The sequence below is a fragment of the Staurois parvus genome, unplaced genomic scaffold (genome assembly GCF_062004578.1).
Source record: "Staurois parvus isolate SC_StPar_1 unplaced genomic scaffold, SC_StPar_1.0 ptg000397l, whole genome shotgun sequence".
NCBI lineage: Eukaryota > Metazoa > Chordata > Amphibia > Anura > Ranidae > Staurois > Staurois parvus.
Genome location: NW_028318193.1, coordinates 3,849,329 through 3,861,950, shown reverse-complemented (window position 1 = coordinate 3,861,950; position 12,622 = coordinate 3,849,329). Strand labels below are relative to the sequence as shown.

The following is a 12,622-nucleotide window of genomic DNA, read 5'->3' as shown; positions in this document are numbered from 1 at the left end:
GTAGGTTTTTATTGTAACATAGATGCGTACGTGAAACATTGCTGGGAGGTAGGTTTTTATTGTACCATAGATGCGTACGTGAAACATTGCTGGGAGGTTGGTTTTTATTGTAGAATAGATGTGTCAGCGGCCTGCCAGAAATGTTTCCTCTGAATGTACATTGCACCATATGTGCACAGTTCAGTTAACATTCTTTGCATGCCTTGGTGCCAGCATAAAATAAGTCCTGTGCAAATGCATGGGAGCTACGTCATCCTGGGTTGGCCAATCAAGATGGCCAAAGGCACCAAACCTGAAGGAAGACCAGGTGAATGTGTCAGTGGTGATGCTCTGTTTCCAGTACTTTCTGAATCAGTAACCCAAAAGAAGATTGGGTGACCATGTCCGTGTCAGAGCAATGAGGGAGACTGAGGATGCTGGAGGGGTCACACAAATTTGCCATAATGGGCAAATATGCTATGCTTACTTGCAGATTATGGTGTAGAGGGACCTCCCTTTAAAGTGGAACTGAGGGGCAACAATACTTACCCATGCTGCAAAGGTTAGATGCCTGTGAAATCCCTTGACGGCGCTGGTATCTTTAAATAATAGGTAGATTGGGGAAGGATTAAAAATAGTTCCCGACTGTCCAACATTTGGAACCAAATCCCTCTTTTGTCCTGAGTTGTACCTCTATTAAAAAACACTAATATCTCTTAAACGTTTTATATCATATTAATTCTTATATTCATTCTTTAAATGTGTGCCAGACATGGCCGAATTTATGATGGCATGCAAGAGAAACCTAGGACACCCATCCCCTACAAATTAGCAAAGCTGGATAGGTACAGAGGAGGGAGCATGGCCGATTCTTTCCCACCTCCATTCCCACCCACCTCACTCTGCTTGCCTGCATTTAGCCAACATTGAAGCCCCCCCCCCCTATGGATGCTGTGCCCAGGTTGGTAAAATCCTAATCCCATGCTCACACTGAATTTAGTCTGGATACAGAATATGCAGCAAAACTGCTCCTCTCCACAAGTACATAGCTGAGAGTGGATTCTTTAACAGACACAACCTCTATCTGCACAGTGTGTAACTGGCTGTTGCAGTTCTGACCTGTGAAATCCTCAGATCAGAAAGGCACCACAACTGCAACAGTCAGCTACACACTGTGCAGATAGAGGTTGTGTATGTAAAAGAATCCAATCTCAGCTGTGTGCAGTGTAGGGGAGGGGGCAGCTCTGCTGAGCCAGCAGTAATGCCATCTTCTGCCCTGCTAACCCCTGTACACTGCTCGCTGACCTGCTATCCTCTGCCCTGCTGACCCGTTGTCCATCCTACTGATCTCCCATCCTCTGCCCTGCTGACCCCTGTACACTCCCCTGCTGATCTCCCATCCTCTGCTCTGCTGACTCCTGTACACTGCCCTTTAAACAAATAATGGCCTCTATACAATGCCTTACAAAGTGCTGACCTTATCCTTTGCCCTTTCTTCATTTTTTACTGCATCCCCCCCATCAGGCTAGATCCAATCTTAGTGTTGTGTTGGACACCCCAAGCTGCCTGATCTTGGACTGCTGACTAACAGCTATTGGGAACTACTAATTTAGAAGTGCAGGAATTGGGGTGATCGGAGGTGTGAAGGTGCAGGTATTAGGGTGATCTGAGGTGTAGTCATGCAGAAATTTAGGCAGATTTGAGGTGTGAAGGTGCAGGTATTAGGGTGATCTGAGGTGTGATCATGCAGAAATTGAGGCAGATTTGAGGTGTGAAGGTGCAGGAATTGGGGTGATCTGAGGTGTGATCATGCAGAAATTGAGGCAGATTTGAGGTGTGAAGGTGCAGGTATTAGGGTGATCTGAGGTGTGGTCATGCAGAAATTGAGGCAGATTTGAGGTGTGAAGGTGCAGGAATTGGGGTGATCTGAGGTGTGGTCATGCAGAAATGGAGGCAGATTTAAGGTGTAGGAACTGGGTTTATTTGAGATATAAAGGTGCAGAAATTGAGTCTGATCTGAGGTGTGAAGGTACAGGAATTGGGGCTGGCCTGAGGTGGACCAGTGCAGGAATTGGGACCGATCCGAGGTGGAACGGCGCAGGAATTGGGACCGATGTGAGGTGGAACGGCGCAGGAATTGGGAACGATGTGAGGTGGAACGGCGCAGGAATTGGGAACGATGTGAGGTGGAACGGCGCAGGAATTGGGAACGATGTGAGGTGGAACGGCGCAGGAATTGGGGCCGATCTGAGGTGGAACGGCGCAGGAATTGGGCCAATCTGAGGTGTGAAGGTACAGGAAATGGGGCCTATCGGAGGTGTGAAGGTGAAGAAGTTGGGCTAATCCAAGGTGTGAAGGTGAATCAGCTGACTACATTCTAATTGCATCAAAACAAAAGGTGTACAAAGTTGAGCTGTAGAGTGTGCACTGACCAATATAGGCCTAAAGCAGGGGCACCTAGAAAACAATTGTACTCTACGTGCCCTGATCACATAATATGTGTACTTTGGTGTACATTATGTAAAAATGCAACATGTCTGTAGTTTTATTCAGTGCAAGGCATGTCAATGTGTCACAATGGGCTGCAATAAGTTTAAAACAAGCGTGTTGCCCCTACACAACAAAGCCCAAGTGATATACTGAGCATTATGCATGCAGGATAGCGTGAACAGGCCCTAAGAGCTTGTTTACACTGTACCCTTATAATGCAAGCATTGCAACGCACCACAAATGCATGTGCACTTAGTCCTAATAATATAAATAAGCGGAGTTTACATCTCTATGCTAATTTGAAGTGCAATTTGGAAAATATGACCAGTCCGATTTTTTTTTCTGTGCTACAGCACTGTGAGGTATGTGGAGCAGCTTGACAGTTTATCATAATCGGTACAACATGCATTGAAAATCACAAAATGCAGCTGAATTTCAGACAACTAAGTGTGAATGGACCCCAAGGCCAGCTTCACACCATTGTGTTGTAGTGACACGAGAATGCATCTTGCAGCACCATTTAGACTGAATGGCCCATATCATGCTTTTTGGTGTGCTGTGTTGCCAAAAATAGATTTTTTTGTACTCGCCATAAAATACTTTTCTTGGAGTACATTGAGTGACACAGGAATTCTGAAACCTTTGGATTATACTGCTGCCTACAAGACGATTGGATACGAGAAACTGTAGGTCAGCCCTGGGTATAACCCCTCTTACTACCAGTATTTTTCAGATTAGTAACAAAGCAGTAGAGTAAGATTATAAACACAGTGAGGTGGGACCTGTGTTCTTCAATAGCCTCCGAGAAGAGGATTTTATAGTGAGTACAAAAATCCCATTTTCTTATAGTATCTTTTATCGGTTGAGGGACACTGGAATTCTAAAACCTTCAAAACATCCAAAAGCAGTCCAACTGAGGAGTGGATAACCCAAAAAACAGCAAACAGGCCCAAATAACAACAAAAACGAGGAATTACGAGCAGCTTAAAAAGGACCTTACGTGCAAAGCTGGCATCAGGTGAGGCAGAAACATCGAATTGCTCATAGTGTGAACAAAGGACCAGCTGGAAAAACTTTACAAACTTGGTGGAAAAAAGCTTAAATGTAAAGGGAAGAACCCAATCCTTGAGACAATACGCTTGAATGATGGTCTACCTGAAGTACCTAGAAATTGTACAGTAAGAAGATAGGGCACCCTTCTTGGGCCCAAGTGAAATAACAAAATGAGAATCTGACTTCCTACATCATGACTAGTTAAACTCACACATCCAAGACCACATCCAGACAATGGAAAGGATACTGCTGGTAAACTGGAGCTGGACGCAAAGATGAGAGCTTCATTCACAAAGTGGTACCTTATCACATCCAAGTATGCAGTAAGATCCAAAACAGCATTTTTCAAAACGATTTTTTCAATCAATTAAAAAAATGCTACTAATATCTCGCATTTACTATTTTATGAATCAAGTGGTATTTTAGTAGTGAAAGCCTGTGATAATTTAACGCTGGCCGTAGCTGGCATCCTTAATGTGAATAGCAGGTTGTTAAGGAGCGGGCAGCTGTCGGCGTACTTAACCAGTAAAAAACATGATTGGTAAGGAGCAGCCACTGTGTCCTAACAACCAGCCAGGCATTCCGGTGACGTTTAACAGATTAGTCATCAGATGTCATGAATGTAAAGAAAAGAATTGCCAGCATTTAAAAATTGCTGACAAAAACGGTGTGCGGGTCCTTCCAGTCTGGTATGGTTTTTAAGGGAACCCATGCCAAACTAAAAAAAAAAAAAAACCAAAACACAAACGGCGTGGACCCCCCCCCCCCCAAAATTCATACTAGATCCAAGCATGCAGCCTGGCAGGTCAGGAAAGGGGGGGGGGTGCTTGCCAGTCCCTCTTGAAGTATACCAGGCCACGTGCCCTCCCCCCCCAAAGCACCTTGTCCCCATGTTGATGAGGACAGAGGCCCCTTTCCCACAACCCTAGCTGGTGGTTGTGGGGGCTTATCAGAATCTGAAAGTCCCCTTTCTCCCCCAGATCTTGGTCCCCATCTCTATATGAATGAGTATGGGGTACATAGTACCCCTACTCATTCACAAAGAAAAAAAAATGTATTGTAAATAAACATAGGAGGTCATTTTTGACAAGTCCTTTATTAAAAAAACAAACAAAAAAAAATGTCCCCCAGTGTAGATCCAGTGTCAATCATGATAAACGCTGGCTGCCGACCCAAAAAAAAAAAAAAAAAAACATGGGATCCACACATGCTCCTGCCAAAATTCAGCTCCACCACCTCCAGCCACAAAATAAACTAAGGGTGGGGCCACCCAGTGATATCACCAGCATGCCTGGTGACAGTTGATGACTCATTGGTTAAGAATGTGGTGGCCTCTTGCTCATTAACAACCATGTTGTTTACTGGATGTTAAGGAAGCTGGCGGCCACACCCACACCTTGACAACAAGATAAAATTAGAAAAATCCCTAAATACTGCATGCCTGGACCACTACTAAAATTACCTCATGTATTTAATTCTTTATTTCCTTCTGTGAACTGAGTTTAACGCCTGTTAATGCAGTATTTACTGAGCATTTTTAGAGTTTTGTTTCAGCGTAAATACCACAAAATGGTACAGAGAATTGACAGTTTCAGGATTGCATTGGAGCCCAATGTCCCAGTTAGGGTAAAATGCAGAGACCATTTTAGAAAGAAAGGAAAGCCTGGGCCTCAACACCAGCTTGTTTTTATGCAGGACCAAAAAGGCGACCATCAATTCGGACACTTGCAAAGCTGAGGTGATAGTGACAAGGAAAACAACCTTGTGTGTCAGAGCAAAAAGAGGAATATCTCTGACAGGTTTAACTGGAACTTTTGGAACAAAAAGAAATACAGACTGAAATCCAATAGAGGCAGATATTTGACTGGGGAAACCACATCAGAAATCCCCAACACAAAAGTCTTGTTCAGGGAGTGGGAAGTTACCGGTCTCTGGAAAAGAATAGCAAGTGCAGCAATTTGGCTGTTGATGGTGCTAAGAGCCAAACTTCAAACCATACTAAATTGCAGGAAAGAAATGATCCGTCTCATGGAGAAACACCTTGGGGGGAACCCTTGGACTCACACCAAGCGAAGTGCACCTTCCACGTCTGATAACAGACTTTGCAGGAAGTAGACTTCTTAACCTTGAGAATCATATGAAGAACAAACAGACTGACTATCTTTTAAAATCTTGTCTTCAGCAGCGACCGAGAAGTAGTGCGCAAATCAGTCCTCGGGACAGAAGATCTGAGCAGTCTCTATGGTGTGTCTGCAAGAAGTCTTACCAGAGTTGGCAAAGCACACTCTCCTGGGCCAATCTCGTGGTTATGAGAACCACCAGGATGCCAGCCATCTTGAGCCTGCAGTTGAGGACGAAGCTTCAGGGGAGGAAAGGTACAGTACATCAAATTGGACTGATCCCATGGAACCGCTAGTGCAGCCTTTGCTTCTGCCAGCAGATCCTGGGATCTGGATACAACCAGGTCCACTGAGGCATGCTGGCAGTAGCATGGGTTTTACCCAGGGTTGGGCAACAGTTTTTATTTTGTTTGCCAGTTTTTCTTTAGTAAGCAATCCCAGCCTGAATAGAAATGTCTGTCCCCTGTGAAGGACTGTGGTTTCTCAACATGTCCCCCTACTAAGTAACACAGTACTTATATCCTGGAAATCAGCAAAGTTCATGCTCCCTGCTAATTGAAGGGTTCTAGCTGTGAATTAGTAGTGGGGGGTGTCAGACCTTTGCAGAGAGACCACAGCCTCTACACATAGAGAAGGTGTCCTTATCTACTGCATGGTGGAAGCGGCTTTTCTCTTCAGGCTGTTGCTGCTTTCTAAAGAAAAAAAACTGTTGATCTATAGCACCTTTACTTTTGATGTACCTAGAACTCCCTGGGTTCCTGAACATTCCCAAGAAAGATACGTTCCTCAGCTTTCCTCCCTCAGCAGCCCAGGGAGGCCACCTCTGTTGAAGAAGAGGTAGCTGGGCAAATGATTTGCAGCCAGCTGAGTGGCTCTTCATTGTTAGAACCAAAATGTGGGCAGCACCCTTATAGCACACAACTTTTTCAGAAAACTCAGCAAATGAGGAGATATGCCCTCCCAGTAGCTGACACAGTACACCAGTTTGATGGAAAATGCTTCACTGCTTCTGTAACAACTTACATGAACTAAAACAATCCCATCAGGGGAATTAAATCAGAGACCATTTGTTAGGAGCAAAGGTACTGTATATACAGCAATTATGAAGGATATCCCATGTTGCACCATGACAACAGACACCTGTGAGCACAAAGAATGCCAGTATGTTACGGCTACCATAATTTGTAGATGACCTGCAGGTTCCCACCTTCTGTCTAAAAGGAATGGAACAGTCAGGAAAATCATTAAGTTTATCTCAAATATCTCCTTCAATCTTGCTCTCCTCTCTATTGTGGATGTGCTTCTGCACTGCAGCCATGACGAGACAGAATTCTTAGAAAATGGGTTGTGCCTACAGTGACCTGACTAGGCGTTTTGTTGAACAAACTTTATTTGAACCCCTTCTATGAGGTTCAGAGATTCGGCAAGCAAAGTTGCCAGGGACCTCAGAAGTTCATGATAGCAGTATTTGAGGATGTCATAGGTGTACTGGAAGACTGCCAAAGGTGGCATCCACAGATACAGTAAATTCGGGGATAATGTAGCCAATATGATTGCAGTAAAGGAAGAGTGCACAGGAAGATACGAACACTCATGATTTTTGGTGGGTACAGAACAGACATAACAAAATGCTTTCAGTTGCATTTTATTAGACCTAATGATAATAGAGCAAATAAGCTACAGTCGGCTTTAGCTCTCAGGAAGGGGATATGTCCCCGAAACGAATCAGCTTGCCGACATCAGCATCATTCGGGATTTCTGCTACCATGTTGGAAGACCATCAGTGGTTTTTACATGCATAGTTTCTCTTATTTGGGAGTATGTAATTGGCTTTATAATATTTCTCCCAATAAATCTTGAGTAATGGGTTAGGCGTTTTTTTTGTGTGCTTTTTTTTCAGTCTAAGTATTGTGGAGCCTATTGTTTTTCTTCTCAGGTGTACAGACTACATGTATTCCTGTGAAAAACATAGTTAGGTCCATATATATTTGGACACAGGCACAATTTTCATACTTTTGGCTCTGTATGCCAGCAGAATTTAAAGAAAACAATCCAAATTAAATTTGAAGTGCAGACTTTCAGCTTTAATTCAAGGGGTTGAACATAAATCTCAAGTACAAATTTTAGGAACTGCAACCATCTTTATGCACAGTCCCTCCATTTTCAGAGGTTCAAATGTAATTTGACAAATGAATGTCATAAATAAAAATGTTAATTTTTAATAATTTGTTGAGAATCCTTTACTGGAAATGACTGCCTGAAGTCTGGAACTCATGGACATTACCAAAGAATGAGTTTCCTCCATTCTGATGCTTTGCCAGGTTCTAACTGCATCTGTCTTCAGTTGTTCTTTGTGGATCTTTCTGCCTTTAGTTTTGCCTTCAATCAGGTTGAGATCAGGTGATTGACTCGGCCATTGCAGAATATTCCACTTCTTTTCCTTCAGAAGCTCCTGGGCTACTTTTACAGTGTGTTTTGGATCATTGTCCATCTGTACTGTAAAGTGCCGTCCAATCATTTTTGCTGCATTTGACTGAATCTGGACTGACAGTATCTCTAAACAGTGCAGAATTAATCCGGCTGTTTCTGTCACATCATCAATAAACGCCAATGTCCCAATGCCACTGGAAGCCATGCATGCCCATGCCATCACACTGCCTCCACCATGTTTTACAGATGACGTTGTGTGCTTTGGATCATGAGCTGTTCCAAGCCTTCTCCACACTTTTTTCTTCCCGTCAATCTGGTACAGATTATTCTTCATTTCATCCATCCAAAGAATGCTTTTCCAGAAATGGTCTGGCTTTTTTAGATTTTTTTCTGGCAAAGTCTAATCTGGCTTTTCTATTCTTCAGGCTTGTTAATGGTTTGCGCCTTGTGGTGAACTCTCTGTATTTGCTCTCGTGAAGTCTTCTCTGACAATAATACACCCACCTCCTGGAGAGTGTCACAGCAAAAGTAGGAATCTGTTAATTTTGGGTACCCACTCCCCAAAAGGTGCCAATTCTTAATGGGGAGCGGGGAACCAGTCTTTAAAGCAGCACTTCTCCTTCTGGGTGAAGCTCTGCTTTAAATTGGTTTTGAACTTCATACGCACAGCTTTGTAGTTTGTGGATCTGTTATTTCGGCTTATGAATACAATCTAGGTTAATTCAAAGTTTATCTAGACCAGGAGTCTCCAAACTTTCTAAAGAATGGGCAAGCTAACAGTCCTTCAGACTGTAGAGGGGCAGACTGCGCCCAGTGGAAGTAAACAATGCCCAATCTTTGGTATTATGGGGAGAAAGTGTACTACCATTGGTGCCAGTGGAAGGAATTATGGCCCATCATTGGTGTCATTGGCAGGAATTATGCCTCTGAGGCCAGATGAAGGCAAGCAAAAGGGCTAGGACACAGTATGGAGACCACTGGTCTAGAACAATTTTTTTTTTTTTTTTTTTTTAGTAGAGTAGCAAAAGTGTTAATTTTATTTTGGGTTGCCCATGTCCTACTAGGGAGGATTTCTTTTTTACTTTTGGTCTTGTAGACACAACAGGGAGCAAGAGATAATCCTCTCAGACAGGAAAAGTGTCCCCATTGGAAGATTTTTCCTCTATTCCTAATCTAGTATGCATTTTCTGAAAGTGGACTACACCTGCAAGATACAATAGAGGTCTATGTAAAGGAGCAGCTAACCTGCAGGAAAACTTCAGGTGCACTGCGCTGCACCCATGGTGCAGGTGAAGCACAAAGTATCAGTGTGAAAGCAGCCTTATAGGGGGCTCAGGACAGTAAGGGCTTTTTCAGATTTGAAGTTTGGGGGGGGGGGGCCCACAGTAAAACTCTATAGTTGAGATGTGTATTTACCCCAGCCCCCCAATCACTGGTGTAGCATCCGGGGTCGCCCCATGCTCCAGGGGTGGCATTTACAGGAACTGATACTCTCCATTTTCCTCCTACAATCACTAAAAGCTGGTTTCTCCTCCTCTCCCTCCCCCTGGCATTCAGTGGTTGCAGGTGGAAAATGTTCACATTTTTACTTTGAATAGCATAATGAACCATTTTACTTCATTTTAGCCCATGACCGATTACCAAATCACTTAAGTGGCCCTCACTCTTCAAAAGGTTGAGCACCCCTGCTTTAACCTCATCCTATTCAGTAACTTTACCCTTGACAGAGTGGTTTTCTTTTTTTTTCCCCATATGGATCATATCTTAGCAAGATTAATCATTTTTAACAATCAGAGTTGTACACACTTTGTGGATAAAATCATACCACATAGCCATCAAAAGTTTCCTGTGTAGTTTTGCTTTTTTTGAGGTTTTTATTATTTTTTTTGAATTCCTTGTGATAATTTTTTTGAAAAAACGTATTTATTTTGAAGCAGTCTTTGTGTAAAGCTTCCGTAAAAAGAGACATTTATACTGATTTTTTTGAACATAGAAATTTACAAACTGTGATTCCAGATATTTACTTTATTACAAGAAATCTCCCAGCAAATCAGATTATTGTGGTCACATTACTCTGTTTAAACAGATTTACTTTACACCACATACCATTCTTACTCGAACGGACATAATTACAGTTTGCTAGACTTTGCCCTTTAAGAAATAATGCAAAATAAAATGCTTTTAGAAAAAAATAAACAGAAAACCAAACCAAACAAAAAAGAAAAAAGGAAAAAAAAAAAAAAAAAACACATTACAAAAATAAAATCAAGCAGCTTTTAGAAACGGCCTGCGTTCCTCAGTACAATACTCTTGCCTGGAACAACTTAACTTCTCAATGCCACATCTTTTTCACAAAGACACTTTGTTGCCAACAATCTCTTGGCTAATAACAAATTTACAAAAAAAAAAAAAAAAATCTTTATTCTGCCTTGATCTATTTCTCTGAAACAAAATAGCCAGCTAAACTGGCTGAGTCACAGCATGGCCATTTGATAAACACTGAAGAAGAAAAAAAAAAAAAAAAAAAAAAAAAAGTGTTGAAATGACACCAACTAACTTAGAAGCTATGGGCAACACCTTCCCTTATTTTCAACAGTCTTTATAAACGTAGCACTGGTGTTCAGCTGAAGGGAACCTTGATGTGCTCTTTGGATCCTGTCCTTAGACTTAAGGCCTTGCCACGTTATTTAAGTCATAAAGCTAATATCATGGGAATTTTTCGTTCATGGTGTACATATTTGTGCGCATGTATTGTAAGTGAATTAAAAAGGTGCTATGAAGGCATGTTTAAAATTGTAGGTCAGCAAAATCGTTCAATAAATAAAATGGAAAGTAAAATGGTAGAATTGATCCCTTAAAATGTGAAAAATGTTCTTTGTTTTACGTGTTAAGACTTGTACATAATAAGATGTTTTCTGCTGTCACTTTTCATCACATTGCGTGAATAAGTCATTTGGTCAAGTGCGCTCTACCAAAACATGAAGGCTTAGACGTAAAATATTAACATTTAGCAAAGCCGATAAACCACGTGTTCAGATCCTGCAGCCACGCACACAAACTGCTTGGAGTAGTCAAGAGATTTGTTCAGGACACTATTGCATCCTGGGAAAACATGGATTCTTCAGTGCAAACATGAATGTCATATTGTTTTAAGCTCACTAAGAAAAAAATCAATTGCAAGTCTTGGATGAAAATTCATGGACCATTTTCTTGCTTGTCTGGATCTCCTTTTGACCTAACATTAACATGTAACATTTCCTATAGCACAGTATCTTTTATTTAAAGGTCCACACTTCTATGTCCTGTACAATAAAGTCTTCTTTCTTGGATAAGATGTCATTGGTAAATGTGCTGCAGGAGTTACTCCGTCCATGATATAAATCCGAATCGAGCCATAAGCCAAATCCACCGCTGTGAAGAATTACATAAAATACAGTTTTCAGATGCAAAAATTACTAATACTTAAATGGAAAGGCATACATTCAGTTTCATGTTAGAAATTGTTAAAATTTTGTTTAGCTTTATTCAACAAGGTCTAGCTTCCATGGTTTTAAGCACCATATGGAGACCTTGTGTGCAGACACGAAAAGACGTGACTGCAGGACAATCAAAGCTGTGCTTTCAGGTTTTCAATTGCCTCGGGTTTATGTAAACCCAACATTTCATATTCCTGATTTGTGCCTGCTGTACCATATACTTGTATGAAAAAGTATCCTGTTCTCTTTGTATTGCTTCCTTTGTGTGAAATCACTGGTGTTCCTGCCAGTCCCTCTGCTTTCCTATTGAAAACTTGGGGGATTTACTAAAACTGGGACACACAGAATCTAGTTCAGCTGAGCCTAGTAACCAGTTTCCAGGTTCTTGTCAAAGCTTAACTGAACAAGATAAAGTTGGAAGCTGATTGGTTGATTGGCACAGTTGCACCAGATTCTGTGTGCTCCAGTTTTAGTAAAAACCGTACTAATTCGATGCGTCGATGGACTATTGTTTGCCAAATGCTAAAGATAAGCTGATTGGTTTACTTTCTCTGAGAATTAAAAAAAAATGTTTGTTTTACAAAGACAGGGCCGGCTAGTGCTAGTGAACTGCACCCCAGAATATCACAACACTAGAGTTTGTTTTAGAGTACACAAGCACAATATTACCCCATTTTTGATAAAAAATAAAAGACAAGGTTGTTCAGAGTAAATAGATCCCTGACATGTTGAACTTTGATGACCTATATTTTCCATAGATGACACTTTAAGACACGGGTTCAAACTGGCAGCCCTCCAGCTGTTGCCAAACTACAAGTCCCATGAGGCATTGCAAGATTGACAGTTACAAGCAGAATTCCCAAAGGCAGAGGCATGATGGGAGTTGTAGTTTCGCAACAGCTGAAGGGCCACCAGTTTGACACCCCTGCTTTAAGAGGTCCTATAGGTTATCACTTTAGAGTTAACTGTAAGTAATGGGCTTAGAATTATTGTAATCAATCCAGCGTGTGTGGCATTCTGCAACATGTCTAATGCAAGCAACGCTTTCATACACGTAGGTGCCCCTGATGGGCA

At 41.9% G+C, this 12,622-nt stretch overlaps 1 protein-coding gene across 3 annotated transcripts in view; it reads right to left on the bottom strand.

Moving 5' to 3' along the window:
- Positions 1-10,082: 10,082 nt before the first annotated feature.
- NCOA7 (nuclear receptor coactivator 7) overlaps positions 10,083-12,622 on the bottom strand; it is a 246,793-nt gene continuing 244,253 nt past the window's right edge. For all 3 annotated transcript variants that reach the window (XM_089686445.1, XM_089686446.1, XM_089686447.1), the window contains one exon: positions 10,083-11,483. In XM_089686445.1, coding sequence (XP_089542571.1) covers positions 11,348-11,483 — 136 coding nt within the window. In that variant the 3' untranslated portion in view covers positions 10,083-11,347. The remainder of the gene's footprint in view (positions 11,484-12,622) is intronic.